The sequence below is a fragment of the Phocoena phocoena genome, chromosome 5, assembly GCF_963924675.1.
Source record: "Phocoena phocoena chromosome 5, mPhoPho1.1, whole genome shotgun sequence".
NCBI lineage: Eukaryota > Metazoa > Chordata > Mammalia > Artiodactyla > Phocoenidae > Phocoena > Phocoena phocoena.
Genome location: NC_089223.1, coordinates 76,728,231 through 76,745,243, shown reverse-complemented (window position 1 = coordinate 76,745,243; position 17,013 = coordinate 76,728,231). Strand labels below are relative to the sequence as shown.

General features: G+C 43.3%; 1 protein-coding gene across 1 annotated transcript in view; it reads right to left on the bottom strand.

Annotated features, from left to right (window-relative positions):
* Nucleotides 1-5,125: 5,125 nt before the first annotated feature.
* The window catches only part of RELL1 (RELT like 1), a 46,136-nt gene continuing 34,248 nt past the window's right edge, over nucleotides 5,126-17,013 (bottom strand). Inside the window, exons 4-6 of the mRNA XM_065878174.1 lie at nucleotides 11,134-11,191; nucleotides 8,488-8,724; nucleotides 5,126-5,261 (exon numbers count right to left, since the gene is read on the bottom strand). Coding sequence (XP_065734246.1) covers nucleotides 5,126-5,261; nucleotides 8,488-8,724; nucleotides 11,134-11,191 — 431 coding nt within the window. The remainder of the gene's footprint in view (nucleotides 5,262-8,487; nucleotides 8,725-11,133; nucleotides 11,192-17,013) is intronic.

The window sequence follows — 17,013 nt, the reverse complement described above, 5'->3', positions numbered from 1 at the left end:
CCTTGTTACTAATTCTGATTCCACTTCCAGTAAGAGGGACATGTTATTTCTAAGGCCCTCTTAACACACACAAGAAAATGGCCCAAATTCCTAAGGGACTTGCCAAATATCTATTTCTGAGATGTCATCAGACTCCAAAGCTCTAATGTTCTTAAGAAGTAAAAAGGGAGTTACAGTATCTAAAAGTGATGCTTGAGGAATGGGTTAATAACTAACTAGGACCCCTGAGAATGGGATGGAAATTGTTGATAATAGTGAATCGTGAGTTAGTGAATACTAACTCTGTGCTAAAGCCTGATTTAAGAACTGTACACATGTGTTATGTCATTTACACCCACCACTACACCCTACACCACTTTAAAGATGAAGAACCTGAGGCTTGGAGAGGTTAAGTAACTTGCTGAAAACAACCGGTAGTTAGTGGCACAGTTAAAATTAAACCTAAGCAGTTTAAAACTCAGCTCTTAATCACTAAACTAAATGACCGAAATAAGAATTAATAGAATAGCTTCAACAAGAAAACGATTTAAAACAGAGATATCTAATATGATGAATTTCTGTTTTGATAAAAAAATATTTTCTGTAAACTTTACCAAATCAACGTTTTCAATAAGATGCTACCATAAACTGGAAAGGGGGGTAGATACTTCAGAAACATGTGCGAGAGAATGCTTACGATGGCATCATTTTTAAAAAGCAAAAGCCCAATGATAATGAAGACAAGGCAGTGGCATTTGGAGGCTGAAAGCAATTTGATTTATTTAACTTTGAAGAACAAAAGCTTATTCTTCTAAGAAGAAATCAAAACACATTTTCTGTGGAAAAAAGAAACCATTTTAACTGCATTGCCAAAATAAATCAGGCAGAGTGCAAGTCAGATCTAGCTACAAAAAAGAACTCAGGCAAAGGAAACAGGGGGGAAATAATAAAGGGGGGAAGAAATGCCAAACAGCAGATTTTGTTTTTTCAAAAGAGAAGGAGAAAGAGAGAGAAATCCTAAGTCAAGTTGGTGGTATGAGCCACTGAATTTTTTTTTTTTTTAAAGAAGGAAACCTAACCAATGAGTAGATATGCATTTGCATTTGAATATTTGAATCAGTTCTATATTAAAACAAGGCATTCCAGTAAAATAGCTTGGCCGAAAATCCAAATTTAAACAAAAATATTTTTCAGGAAAAAAACACAACTCTAAAACCTGTATTAGACAGTACAAAAGGTATATAACACTCCTGTCTTATTGTGTTACATCCCAGTGCAGATCTTTCTATTCAGCTCAGAACCAGAGATCTTCTGGGCCTAGAAGGAAAAACTTCAGGATCTCTCTTGTTGGAAAATCAAGTCACATTAAATCTCCCAAACATACTCTTTTGGAGGATGCAAAATATTAAGAAACCAAGCAAGAAAAATTTTCATAAGTACATACATATTTTTGAGTGTCAGTGAATAATCCTTTCCCTCCTTTCTCAGAGTCCATTCTCTGTTGGGCTCATCAGACATCGTCACTCAGCAGGTCCCAACCTCAGCAGGCTCTAACCACAGGACCTGTTTTTCCTTGGACCCGGCTGAGTGGTGAAGTCTGGGACTCCAGGAGCCAGACTGCCTGGCTTAGGCTCTAAACTCTACCACATTCTTGCTGGTAACTCTAAACAAGTTGCCTCAACTCTCTCTGCTTAAACTGGCACCTACTTATTGCTGTTGTGAGGATTAAAACAGTTAATACATGGAATATGCCTTCTAAAGCATGCCCGGTACATAGTAGATACTCAATACGCAGTACGTATTATAATTAAATTAGTCCATCGGCATTTGTGACATTATTCTCTCTACTTTTGAGTCTGTTTGAAATTTTCCATAACAAAAATTATTTTTTTTAATTCCAAAATTAATTACAATTATGTTGAAGGCTCGGAAAACACATCCCCTTTCTAAGGTCACTCATGTGCTCGTTGCACCTTTGGACGGCACAGCACCACTGAGTCAATGACATGCCAGATGCTCTCCTGGCACTCACCTTCAATCGATGGATTAAATATCCTATTTCACGTTCAAGGAAACCTGGAGTAAGGGCAGTTAAGGACAATTTCCAAGCTGCGAAGCTTTGATGAGAGCCCAGGTCTTCTAATCAAATCCAATGCTCTTTCACAAAATCGCGGTAAGAAGATTGCGTGCTTTGCAGAGAGTATCAAGTTGTAAACCAGTTAGATGTGGTCAGGATTTTCAGATGACTGGATCAAATCCAGATACGGACAGAATTTGGACCAAGAAAACTACCTAAGCAATCCTAATTCTTTTAACCTTCCCAGACCTTGAGTGCCTCCCTCCGGGCACGGCACTTTAGCAAGGCTGGAATCTGGCTGAGCCTAACCCAGGATCATCTTGCGCTTCCTGCCCGAGGGCAAGCAGTGTCTTCTTACCCACCTCTGCTCTGTCTCTCTACACACAGCCAGGTTGATGACTCATAAGCAGAACTGTCATTACAACTCATGCTTTCTCTTTCTTTGCAGCTCGACTGGCTGGGCCTTCCTCACCTTAGACTTGAATAGCTACATACTTCTCATCCCAGAAGCCAAGTCCTCGCGACTTCAATCAGAATGTTTCTCTAATTTACCAAAGTCACTCAGGATTCCAATTCTGACATCTAAGGTACCATCTACTCTGTTGGTAACACTTTCTGCAATGATGGAAAATGTCTGTATCTGCGCAGATACAGTATCTGGCAGACCCTAGTCATCTACGGCTACTGAACACTTGAAATGTGACTAGTGCGATTGCAGAATGAAGCTTTTAATTTTAATTAATTTAAATTTAAGTAGCCACAGGTGACTAGTGGCTACCATATTAGACCACCAGGTTCCAGATCATTGGTGGAGATGTTCCTCATTCATGGATCTAGGGCTGCCCCTTCATGAGCACCCCAGGATGGCAGAAGAGTGCAGCTGGTCTTACAGTCACAGACCTCAGTTCAAATCAGCTCCTCTTTCCAGTTATGTGATCCATAACATGTAATTTACCCTTTCCGTGCACTGGTTTCCTCATCTATAAAGCTGGGGTAATAGTATCCATCCCATTAGGAGATGTTTATAATGGTGACATGTGAGATACATCTCAGTACAACACCCAGAAGACTAGAATACTGAATTGACATTAGCTGCTTTTATGATCTTCATCATCCTCTTCGTTTTCCTAAATTCCTCTTGGTTCCCTTCCCAAGACACCAGTAACTGGCTGAGAAGCCAAAGACAGACTTTTCTGCTCCATGTCTCTTCTTTAAAGAAAGCCTCTGTTGGGTTCCTCAACTCAGGGGAAGCGGCCAGATCTTCCCAAGGGCGAAATGGCAAGAACCAGTGCTGGAAATCTATCAGAGCCCCTACGTCTTACAGAATTCAGGAGCACAACTCTTTTGTTTTGTTTTGTTTTGTTGTTTTTGTGGTACGCGAGCCTCTCACTGTTGTGGCCTCTCCCGTTGCGGAGCACAGGCTCCGGACGCGCAGGCTCAGTGGCCATGGCTCACGGGCCCAGCCGCTCCGCGGCATGTGGGATCTTCCCAGACCGGGGCACGAACCCACGTCCCCTGCATTGGCAGGCAGACTCTCAACCACTGCGCCACTAGGGAAGCCCCCAGATGACTTCTGGATCATCCTCAACCCCTCTGAGCCCGGGCAGGTTATCAGAAGCTTCACTCAAAAGCCCCTTCTCCGCCAAACTGGCCACTTAAAATAATTAGTAGCACTGACTGGGCATTTCCTATCTGCCAGGCCCTGGGCTTCCCATGTTATTTCCCTGATATCTCATTGCCATCCCTCAAGGCAGGCAGCATCATTTTTATTTCCCAGTGAGGAAAGTGAGGCATAAAAAAGCCCAAGCACCTTGTCCAGGTCCCAGGGCTAGTGAGTGGGGAATGGGGACCTGAACCAGGCAGCCTGATTCTGAGGTTCAGGTTCAACCTTGCCGTTTCCCTGTACCTTCTAGGACCTGGCTAGTCCCCTCCCCCTTACCCCGCCTCCCCCTCCCTTTGGAAGTGGAACCTCTTCTGCCTTAACATTCAGGCTCTGACTGTTCCATTGGAGACTTTGGAGCTGGTCACTCCTGAGTCCTCACACTCATCCTTTTACATATAATAAGTAACATGAAAGGGATGAATGGGACTCAAGCCAGAACAGAGAGCAAAGAAGATGAAGGCTAAGCCAATAACAAATTATCACAGCTTTTTTTTTTTAAGTAATATCTCCCAAAGTTAAAACTGCCAAGCCAAGAAGCATTCACGTTTGCTTTTAAATTGCTTCAAAATATTTGGTGGAAAGAGTAATACTTCTACTGGGGGTATTTTAGAATGTGACACATCAAAGAAAACTGGTTTCCAACTCAAAGGAAAAGAGCGTTGCTTTGCTTGCTCAAGGCTTTTTCAAATCACGGTTTACCTAGAAATGGCGACAAGATTATATTTCATTTGGCCTGCGTGGTCGTTTAAAGGATTTTTAACAAGCCGCCAACATTTAAAAACCTGTTGATTTCACCTGTGGGGGCTTCCCTGGTGGCGCAGTGGTTGAGAGGCTGCCTGTCAATGCAGGGGACGCAGGTTCATGCCCCAGTCCGGGAAGATCCCACATGCTGTGGAGCAGCTCGGCCCGTGAGCCATGGCCGCTGAGCCTGCGCATCCGGAGCCTGTGCTCCTCAACGGGAGAGGCCACAACAGTGAGAGGCCCGCGTGCCGCAAAAAAAAAAAAAAAAAAAAAAAAAGTCTAGATTTCCACCTTTTTTTGCCTAAGATCTAGCCACACTAAGTGCTTCCTGCCTTGTGGTAATGCAAACCCTAACAGATGGGTTATGTGATTTCTAGTTTGCTCCAGTCCCCACCACTCCACATTGCCTCCTAAGTAATCCTCCCCACTCATTATCATACAGGCCAGGTCCCTGGAGGCACCTGTGTTGATGGGCTCTTCACAAAAACTCTGGGCAGACAAGTAATGGTGTTCCGTCCCCTACAGCCTTACCAGCTCCAGGAAAGTACTTCTCATTTCCCTGCCAAGTCACTCCCGTATTACCACAGACTCCAGGGAGGCTCTGGGCACCTTCTCCCTGCCATGTACCACCCACCCCCAATGTCGCCACAACTTCCACTTACCTGCTACTCTGTGCCACTTCGCTCTCTCTTCAGGGGTGTCATAGACACCTCCCCATTGACGCTGTCGGTCCCACTAACTGACATTAAACTTCTCCGCTCCTTCTGATTTGACTTGTGTTCCACTTTCGTAACTCTAAACCTGAGCGGGGGAAAGAGGAAATGTGACGGGTTTTGCTTTTCCACTGAACAAGAATCATGAATGAAGTAAAAATCATCCACCTGGAGGATCCCAAACAAACTCAGCCAAAAGTTAGGACAGCGATGAAAATCACCATATTCACATACACACATGACTATATATAAAATAGATAATCAACAAGAACCTACTATACAGCACAGGGAACTATACTCAATATTTTGTAACAACCTATAAGAGAAAAGAATCTGAAAAAGAATATATATATATTAATATATACACATTATATTAATATATTTATAGCTGAATCACTGTGCTGTACACCGGAACTTAACACGACATTGTAAATCAACTATACTTCAATAAAAACTTTTTTAAAAGGAAAAGAAGGGCTTCCCTGGTGGCGCAGTGGTTGAGAGTCCGCCTGCCGATGCAGAGGACACGGGTTCGTGCCCGGGTCCGGGAAGATCCCACATGCCGCGGAGCGGCTGGGCCCGTGAGCCATGGCCGCTGAGCCTGCACATCCGAGGCCCCAACAGTGAGAGGCCCGCGTACCGCAAAAAAAAAAAAAAAAAGAAAAGAAAACCACCATATTCAACAGGAGGAGCCGTCCTGCCAAACCTCCCAGCTGATGTTCACTCAACACATCACAGACTGCCGCACAGTTTACAGAGCATGGGAAAGGCACTAAGAAACACGGGTACTCAAATATGAAACAGCCTCAGAGCTGTGGTTTCTAACAAGGACCTGGGCTTAAACATCAGCTGTTTTAACAACAGAAGACTGAATAAAAGCCTGACCAGTCTGCAAATCTGACGTTCACTAGGGAACTGTCTTCTCAAATTTCACCCAGCAGAGGGTCTACCTCTATACACAGGGCCCCAGACACACATTAATCAGCATCAGTCAGGTGGCAGAGTTTTTGTGTCTGCATGAGTTTTGTCTGGGTTTTTCTGTTTCTGTTTTTGAAGCAAATCTGGGTTTTCATTAAGGGTTAAGGAATTTAAGGAAGAGATTTTCCTTAAGAATTAAGAGAGAAGTTAAAGAAATGTACTCAGTTGGACTGCTTTTCTCGTCCATCACCATCAAAACCCTAAAATCTCTCACAGCAGTTTCTCTCTAGTCTTGGTCTTCATTTCCCTCAAAACCATCTAAAATAAATTCTCCTTCTTTGTCCAAAATGAGCTCACCCACCAGAAGGAGGAAGGAGAGACTCTGAAGGAGTGAACGGAGGATCAGGAAAAAAGTTGTCACCACAAACCTATTCGGTCAAACTTTAAGACTCTCTTTAAGCAACACTTGCTGAAAAGCAGCCTGTAATCACTCAGCAGTCATAGTATTTATTCTATCTCCAAGACGGAGAGTTGGATTGGGGGGCGTTTAAAAAAGCCATGCTGAATCTGAGTTGAAAGTTTCAGCAGATTTTTTTTTAAAGCAAACAAAATACACTTTGTCCAAACAAGTTACAGGTTCTCACCGCATTCCACATTCATAAGTTCCCATGACTCTGCTCTGAATAAAACAGTGTGGTCATGAGTTGCACTGTTTTGTTATAAGTGGCGAAGAGCCAAGGAGTCTTCTCCTTGTTGCTTGTGCAACACATGATGAAACTCAATGGAATTCAAATAACAGTAATAATAAGAGCCAACAATTCTTGAGTATATAATAAGCACCAAAAACTGGTCTAAGACCTATACCTGAGTCACCTTACTTAGTGTTCACAGCAACCCGATAAGGTGAGTGCTACTGTCATCCCCATTTTATAGAGGGGAAAACTGGGACACAGAGAGAAGTAACAGTTTGTAAGTAGTGGTGTCAGGAGTCAAATGAGGGTGATTCAGTGAGTCCAGGCTACTCTTCTCAGAGTTCATCAGTAAGGAGAGAAGGATCATGTAGGCAACACTGTCAGCTTTTGCTCAGGGCTTCCCCAGTCTGGTGCCAGCAGGCATGCTCTCGACCATTACTCTCTACTGCCTTTCCACGTGCAGCATTAGCCTTGCAGTTCCTGCAGGAGGCTCAAAATCAACCAAAAATGCTCTGCATACAGTATCGTCAAATTGTTTATCACTTGAACTGCAAGATCTCCACATCACATATGGGTCACAGGTAAATGGAACTTTAGGACTGGGAAAGGAGGAGGTGAAGTAAAAGCGAGCAGTCCCAGGGGTCCACGTGGATCTTACACGGCAGAGGCTGGAGAGCAGTGGACCAGGCTCCATCTCTTCCCTTCTTCCTGGCCGTCGTTACCTACCTCCCTGGCCATTAGGTGTGGCCAAGTGATTGAGTTCCAGACAGAGGAAGGTGAGCAAGACTGAAATGTGCCACTTCAGGCCCATCTCCTGAAAAACCTCTTGTGAACAATGCTCTGTGTACTTTCTCCTGCTAGCAAATCCAGCAGAGGCACAAGATGGAAAGGACCCAGGGCTGATCTTTCGATTTCCACACGTGAAATACAAATTTACATTCTCTAACAGTTGAGATTTGGTTTTATCTATTAGAGCAAGTGTGATGGTTAATTTTATGAGTCAACTTGACCAGGCTAAGGACTGCCCAGAGAGTTGGTAAAACATTATTTCTGGGTGTGTCTGTGAGGACGTTTGCAGAAGAGATTAGCCTTTGAATTGGTAGATTGAGTAAAGATCACCCTCACCAATGAGAATGGGCATCATCCAATCCCTTGAGGGCCTGAACAGAACTAAAAGGCAAAGGGAGACTGAATTTGCTCTTTTTACTTGAGCTGACACATCCCTCTTCTTTTGCCATAAGACATGAGCATTCCTGGTTTCTAGGCCTTCAGACTGGGACCAGGACTAACACCACCGGCTCCCCTGGTTCTCAGGCCTTTGGACTTGGACTGAATTACCACCAGCTTTCCTGTCTCCTTGGCCTCCACAATCGTGTGAGCTAATTCCCATAATAAATCTCCTCTTACATGTATGTCTCTGTGTATATATATCTTATTGAGTCTGCTTCTCTGTAGAACCCTAATACAGCAAGTAATTAATTTGTTACCTTAATTAATACAAGTCACACCTGATCTTGCAATAGCCACCTCTTAGAATTCTTCTGCTGTTGGAAAAATATAGGACTCAGACCAGAAAACATCAAAGAAGCCCAGAGATAGGACCTGAGCCAGGCTCAGGAGAATACACTCTACATTTAACGGGTGTACAAATCCACACAGCGCAGCTACTGTGTTACACAAACCCAAAGCACCCCCAGGACTCACCTGCCCACAGAGAGGACAGTAACTTCTCCTTGGCGCCTTGAGCGGCCCTCTTTGGCCTTGTTGATGGGTTTTATGAAGTGCCATCGCTTGTGCCTACATCGATGACACACGTCCCGCTCGACAGCACCACCCACTGTGTGCAGATGGTGGCCGCAGATGTGCTTCCCTGGGGTGCCACCTGGCGACAAGGGCCCGGGGCTCACAGGCGGGCTCCCAGGAGTGCTAGGGGTCGCCGGGCTAAGGTGGGAAAAAAAAAAAAGGAAACGGTCGAACTGGTTATTAAAAGAAATACCAGCTAAGGCATTCTCTCCCCCTGCGATATAAGAAGCAGGTTTAAATCAAAAGAAAAAAAATGCCTCTTCCAATTATACAGATGGGCTTTGTGAACTGATCTCAGGCAGCAGGTACTCAGCTCTTACGACTATACGATGACAGTTCGTTTTAAACAGTAACAAAGTGAGTTATCACTTCCAGTATGGAATTAACTGGCCAGAAATAAACCACTGCTTCTAATGATGATGCACTGTTTGTCTTTCAAGTATTAGGTCTCTTTCCAAATGGCTGATCTCCCTTTGCATGCAGTCTAATTTCAAGTAAACTAATTTCTCACACATACCCAAGTTCCTCCTAGATCTCTAAGCTAAGAGATGCCCCGAATATATGTGCCCTGGAGTAGAGAAAAACTTAAATTCCAATCAAATTATCGGATGACTTAAGATAGAATATTTGATCCAATCTGACTATTGTGTCAAAGGAAGAACGCTTTTAGGTCAAGACATCAAAAGTGATGCTCAAGACAGATGTTGATCATAGTAATAACAAAAATAGCTAACACTTAGCAGTCTATGCACTTGATATATATTAATTCCACTGATCTTTACAAAACCTTGAGGTAGGTATTATTAGTTTCCTCATTTTAGAAACTAGGACACTGAGCCTCAGAGCAGTTAAGTAACTTACCCAAGGTCACACAGCTAGTAAGCGACAGCTGAGATCCAAATCTAGAAAGACTAAATCTAGAAACCATGATCTTAACCATCATGCTACAGTGCTTCAGAAACAGGGGAGATCACTCTGATAACCTGGAAGAAACCCAGCCGTACCATCCAAAATATAAAAAGCAGAAGTATACATAGGTCAGGTGCTGGCTGCTTTCAAAAGGCACGTGTCAAGGCTCTGGTCCACTAGGAAAGGAGGAAATAAGACAGGACAGGGCCAGCCCAACCAGGAATCAGCCCTCTGACCTGGTGTAGGTGAGGTGGGCAGGGCAGCACATAACAGCAGAGCCTGACTCCTGAGACTGGGCTGAGAGCCCAAAAGGCATATAGAAGTCTCATGACAGCATAAGCCAGCCTTTATGCTGCTGGTAAGCAGCCCACTTGCCCACTTCAAAAGTAGACAAAAAAGTTTAACATTCATTCAGCAAACGTTTATCTAGTACACGCTGCACACAAAACCCAATGACAGGGACTATAGGATGCCCTAAGATGACTGAGGCAAAGATTCGATGAGGTGACATGGTCCTAACACAAGGAGTCTGTGGTCAGGGCTGGAGTGTGGCAGAAACCACAGCTCGTATGTCTCTATAAACTACACCACCAGAGCTCCTTTCACCGGCCTTCTGGCACTAAGTCACCTCGCTAAGAGGCAGATCTAACGTGGCCAGTTTGACAAACACGTATGAAATAGCTAAGACGCGCTGGGTGTACCACCCACAGAGTAAGCAGGAAGAGGTCCAAACTCCTTGCCATGTCACTCAAACCCAACTTGCCTTCCTGGCCTTTCTTGCTTCTGTCCATAGCATGAACTCGGGCCACCCCAGACTGAACCTTACCGGAGGCATCCCACACTTTCACTCTCCCGGGCCTTTTGTCCTGGACTTTCTCTGCCTACAAGCAGCCCCTGCTTCTTGTCTCCACTCCCCACTAGACTTCGTCCTCCATGGCAAGGATCTGTGAAGGCCCGGCTCCAGCATCAGGCCCAGCACACAGCAGGCACTCAATAAATGCTCCATGAAGCATGGAAACTTACATAGAAATACAGTTACCTGTAATTAATCAGGAAGGACTATGATACTCAACCACCGTAACCTAAAACTGGTAATACAAGAACAGAACTTAGCAGGTGCCCCCAAACCAGCCTGGTTTTTCGTTTAATCATCATTGTTCATAGAGGTCTTTCGATGCCTGAGGTATTCGGTATTCCTCATAATATTCCAATTAAGTTGGTACAGTGGTTATCTCCAGTTTATAGATGATGGAACTTGAGCTCAGGGTGGTCGGTTAACTTGCCCGAGAAGAGGGGATCCAGAAGTGGTGGAGGTAAGACTCACCCAGGTCCCCAGCTCCAGGGCTACTCTTCCCTCTCGTAAACGCAGCTGTTCTCAGCCAGGGGCGACTTCGCCTCCAGGGTACATTGACAATGTGTGGAGGCGTTGGTTCTGGGATGTCACACAGCAGGAGAAAGGGACAATGGCATCCAGTAAGTGGAGGCCAGGAATGCTGTTAAATGTCCTACAATGCACAGGACAGTTCCTCACAGCAAAGAATTCCCTGGCCCAAATGTCAATAGTGCCAAAGTACAGAAACCTGCTCTAGCGGATAACTGAAAACGAAAGCCCCATAAAATCAGGGGAAAAGCACTCACCTTTCAGGATCACACAGGTTGTTATCTGCTACCATTGCCTTTAAAACATCAGCATTTGCTGAGGAAAAAAAAGAAGGTCAAGAATTAAAATGGGGGGCTTCCCTGGTTGCGCAGTGGTTAAGAATCCGCCTGCCAATGCAGGGGACATGGGTTCGAGCCCTGGTCCGGGAAGATCCCACATGCCACGGAGCAGCTAAGCCTGTGAGCCACAACTACTGAGCCTGCGCTCTAGAGCCCGCAAGCCACAACTACTGAACCTTGCATGCCTAGAGCCCGTGCCCCACAACAAGAGAAGCCACCGCAATGAGAAGCCCACGCACCACAACAAAGAGTAGCCTCTGCTCACCATAACTAGAGAAAGCCCGCTTGTAGCAACGAAGACCCAACACAGCCAAAAACTAATTAATTAATTTTTAAAAAGAATTAAAATGGAATCAATCATATGAGTGATCATAGAACTATCATATCAGAAAAACTGTTTGGAAAACACCTAATTGATTTCCTTCAGTTCACAAATGAGGCCCTGGGGCCCTGGAGAAGGGAGGGTCTTTCCCAAGAAAAACCCAGGTGTGGCACCATCTGCCGACACTTTTCACCACGCAGGAATTTAGGGAGGGCGACAGAGAATCTATGCAAAGGAAAGCAGACCTACTACAGAGCTTTGTTTCCAACACGTCATTAGCAATATAACATAGAAGCCATATCTTTCTCCCCTTCTCAAACCAAAAGGAAACTGAATTTAACTCACTTTGCTAAATATGTCATAAAATGTATGTCTCAAGAGACCTGTATTTTAATAACTTATACATGCTTAACGAATTAGCCCTAAATTCTGGATACCCATGTAGTATCAAGTCTATCCCACATAGAATCAGGGATGAGAAAGGATTAATTTTCTAGGTGGGCCATTCAGACCATACAAGACCTTAACTCTAGCCAGATAGCTTTAAATTTCAAATGTTGGTCACACCCATCAGTTAAATTAGACTTCTAATGTTAACTTTTTTAAAAAAAAATCCAAATTTGTAGGGGGTGCCTAGGCTGTCCACTAAAGCAAATTGAATTTAAGCTTCTTGGGTGCCTACCCCACCGCCATGCACAGACACACATGTTCTTTTCATGTTTTGTAGGGTGACAAGTCTTAAGGATAAAAGACTGAAGTGAATGGTCAAGTTTCTCTTGGGTATTTCCTGGCAAGGCCAGATGTTATGACCGACTCCTGACCCATTCCCATTGATTTTTAAAGCACTGTCCCCAGGACTAACCACAACAAATTCCCCAGAGCCAATGAAACAATTAAAAAATCACTATTTATCATGTGAGCTAACACCAACATTTATCATCTCAGATGACATCCGAGAGGAGGAGAATTAATTCTGTTTTCAACACTGCTGCTTTTAAGTGCTAATAGCTAAGGATGTATCCAGTGTTTCAACTTTTTTTCATTATTGCTCCACCCAGAAGCCTTTTTTTTTGATATTTTTTTCCTAATCACCCTCCCATGAAACTATAATACTGCAGATATACATGTTTATGTACTATACGCATATCTGTGTTTTACATATAAAATAGTAAGGGGGTTTTGCCCCCTACAATCTAATTTTCTCCCCTTCACAACCCTTGCAAATGTATGGGGTTTCTGAAGACATATTGATGGAGCATACCATCCTTTTCAAAAAGAAATATTTTCTTTGCCTTTCATGACTATCTGTGAAGATGCACAAATGCATATCCAAACACAAGTTTTGATCTAAATAAGACTCTTATCATTACAAAAAAAGTGCTGAAATGGATCAGCAGTATCTTTTCCCACGTGACAAAAAAGGCACATTACCCTCTGTAAGACAGATTTAAGTACAGTCTCATCATTTTCCCTTTAACTAATACTAAGAATTCAGGACAATAATTTTCTTTCAGATAAAGAGTTTAGGGAATACACAATAATTTGCCAGTTGAGATTTATATTCTGCCATCATTTACTAAACTTCAAAACTATAAACAGAAAAGAGGGAAAAATAACAACAACAAAAAAGGTATGAAAACAAAGATAACACTAACAGCATTCACTTATAAGAATGAGCTTTTCAGAAACAGAAGTTTAAATAGTCACCTGAGAAAATTAATTAATCAAAATGATGACCTCTGTTAGGAACATCAGATGATGAAATGCTGCCAGAGAGATTATGAAAATGTATTAAAATCATTACTAAAACTTGTTTCTATGGGCTTGTGTTGTTTCTCATGTATTCCTGTATCTTGCCCTTATTTCTTAGAAACAATAGTAAACAACCCCTTTGTTTGCTACGAGTGATGCTTTAAGAGTAGACTCAAGTTTTGATCATTCATACCCATTGAGGGTGGGTGTGTGAGACCAACACACACATACACACGCACATACGTCCTTGTCTCTAGTCTACTCTGCAATCTATACCAGGGAGTAAATCTCAGTAAACTAACCCTTGGGAACATTTTTGGTTTCCTGTGATGAGAAAACTCTAACAGAACACCACCGTGAGCACATAAACACATGCTTTAATTTGGCTGTAAAAGAGCTATAATCCAATTAAGTTCTAATGAATATATTTCTCCTCCTTGTGATTACTCATAACTCCAAAACGCCGCAAAAGATGGTTTCCCCTACAGTTGTCAGCATTCTGTCCAACTATTCTTCCCTTCATGGGCATCCAAAGGATGGGAGGAGTCAATTATAGGGCAAGCAAAGCCGGTCAAGAACAGGGGAAATTTTCCAGTGGGCAGTAATTTCCAGAAACTGCTTCCTCTCTTCTTTCCTGAATTTCTGCCTGATAATATGCATAGACCAGTCAAAATCAGACAAGAAAAATGCCTTGTCTTCTCTCCCACTATTACTCTTTTCAAAGTTTTCCCTTACATTCAAGGCAAGATCCTGGTATGTACCAGTCACTGGCTAAAAGCTTTACAGACCCCATCATGTTTGATTCTCCCCAAGAGCGGGCAGAGTTATCATCCCCATTTTAAAGATAGACACTGAGGCCTAAAGGCTGTAACTGACTGGCCAGAGTCCCACAGCTAGAGACAGAGCTAGAAACAGACCTAGATTCAAGCCCTGGTCTATCTGACTCTGGGGTGGGTGCTTTTCACCCCGACCTACTCCTTCAATGTCCAAGTCTCTATCTAAATGATGAGTAGTTTAACCGTTCACAGGATGTCTGCATAACCAGTATAGCAAGTTTCAGAGATCTACTCAGTAATGATGGTAGTTTATGAAGGAATCCTTTTTGCCACCACACAAATTGAGCCCCAAGGTGAGAATTTCACCAAGGGATCCCTCTCTCTGCCTAGTGTGAATAACCATAACCAGGGTGCTTGGAATTGCTGCTATTTTCAGACAGTGTCAGGGCCTGGCAGAGAAGCTCAGCTAGGAGTTGCAGGTACTTTCCAAACTTCCATACAGTGGAGTTGCAGGTACTTTCCAAACTTCCATACAGAGGCCACTGAATTGAAGAGCCAAACGCTCTTCAATTCAGCTCTATTTAGAAAGGATTAGGAATTAGGGGGAAAATAATCAGTCTGCAGGCCAGCCAATAAATTCATCCTTCAAGAGATATTTATCTAAACAAGACTTGATTTGCAACATTCAAGACATGATAGGTTTAAACCATAAACAAGAATGTCACCATGAGTACAGGTGAAATATTATCCCATTAGCCAAATTAAAAATGCAAAGCAGAAGACGAGTCATATATCATGACTGCAAATGTTTTAAAATATGTAAATATAGGCAAAGAAAACATAAATAAACATGGAAAAATGGTAATGGTTTGTACTCAATTTTATTCCTTTTTTCTTCAATGTTTAAAGAAAAATTATGTTATAGTGTGCTGATAATTTTTTTTAAATAGTTAAATTAACCTCAACAGGGAGGTCTTAATTGATATTAAGTTCAGAGTCTGTTAATGACAAAGAAAAGAAAAATACATTTTGTTCTATAGAGAATTTAAGTCTCAAAGGCAAACTAAAAAAGCTAGGTTATCAACTGGTAAGAGACCCAAGTATGTATCTAATCCCCCAGCTGCTGTTTTGGCACAGGCTGGAAGCTAGAGAGGGCCACGGCTGGAAGAGGGGTGTCCAGTGAGATCAGATGTCTCCTGGTGGCCAGGGAGAACCAAGGCCACACAAAGGATCAGAGCCCCCAGCCTTCCTCACAGGTCACTGGAGAAATCACAGGCAGACAGCTGAAGAGGGTAAAGAATAAGAAAGACAGAAGGGAAAGAACTGGGGAGCAGAGGAGAAAGAATGAAATCAGTGCCTTGGTATTATTCCAACATACCTACTGGTAATCAAGGCAGCAGAAACCAAAAGGCTACTTTCTGAAAGGAAAAGGACATAATTAAAAAAGAAAAGAACAGCCCTATAGTCTATGAGTGTGGAAGGTGAGGAAATTATATAGTCTGCTTGCTCCAAGGACCCAAAGGCTTCTCGTCTGCTGTAATTAGGAGAAGAGGCCCACTGCTGGCACCATCCTGCCACAAGCTGGCTGTGTGACCTTGGGTAATTTTCTTACCCTCTGGGCCTCTGTTTCTTCATCTACAAAATGGGGTGATAACAGGATCTACCTCATAAGGTAGTTTGGAGAATTTAATGAGTTCTATAAAACACCCCAGCTCTATACGTTGTCTCTTTGAAAGGAGGAGGTTTATCATACGTCTTTCCTGCTACCAGGAAAGAGGCAGTGACAGCACGTGGGTAAGTATAGACTCTGAGGTCAGATGCTAGAGTTCAAATCTCAGGTCTGCTACTTGCAGCAGGGTGACATTGGCAAGTTAGTTAAGTGCTGTGGGCCTCAGTTTCTCAACTGTAAATTGGGAACGAAGTATCTGAATCACAGGGTTCCCAGAAAGGCCCTAGAACGAGCCTGGCGCATAGCAAGCACTCAGTGTCTACTATGAAGTTATACATGAGAACTGCAGCCCCCGGCAAAGTTTTCACAGCTGACTTATTTCAACCAGTTCACCTGTCAGTAACCCCCTCATGCAGCACTCACTAACTCAGCAACCGCTCCAGCTCTCAGAAGCCCAGGTCCCAAATGCCTCCAAGCTCCCCAAAGCCCTGAAGGCAGTTTGGAAAGCACAAGGTACAGGAGCAACCTTACCCTGTGAACTTTTGTCATGGCTGGAGCTTCTATGCCAAGAACGTATTTGTGTATTTCTTATGCAAATTAAAATCCACTTTTTTTATGTGAAAGAAATATGCACCACTGAGTCCTCAGGGATAGCATCACCAAATACTGTGCCCTGAACGAAGGTCTTTAGAAAACAGACATCAAATCCAAGTGATGGCTGTCTTGTTATTTTAAACACCATATTATTAAGTTTGGCTATCTGGTTTTCCATCCCATAGAAACTGAAAGCTACAAAGTAGAAGAGAGTCGAGGCAATGTTGTATAGATGAAAGAGACCCAGGTAGGGCCAGGCTGCTCCTTAACCATGTGACCAACCACTTGGAGTATTCCTTTCTTCATCTGTAAAATGGGTATAATAATATCAACTCCAGAGGAATATTCTGAGGATTAGATTATGCACATAATGCACCTAGATCTATGCCAAATACGTAAAGTCCACTCTGTAAAGAACGATGAAAATTATGCTGAATCATGTGAAATTGCTGCTTCTCTTAGTCAGAAAAACTGACCAGCAGCCCGGGCCAGGCAGGTGCTCCAGTTGATAGTGAGGATATGGGGGCAGAGGATCCCCGGGGAGCGGCTGGGGATGGAAGAGCATGTATTTACTGAGCAGCACGGAGGTATTTCTACTTTTGGACAAATGGCTCAGGTGTAGCAGTGCATGCTGCATGTGTCAGCACTGACCGAGCCCAAGGAAAACATTTTCTTTTAAATTCTCA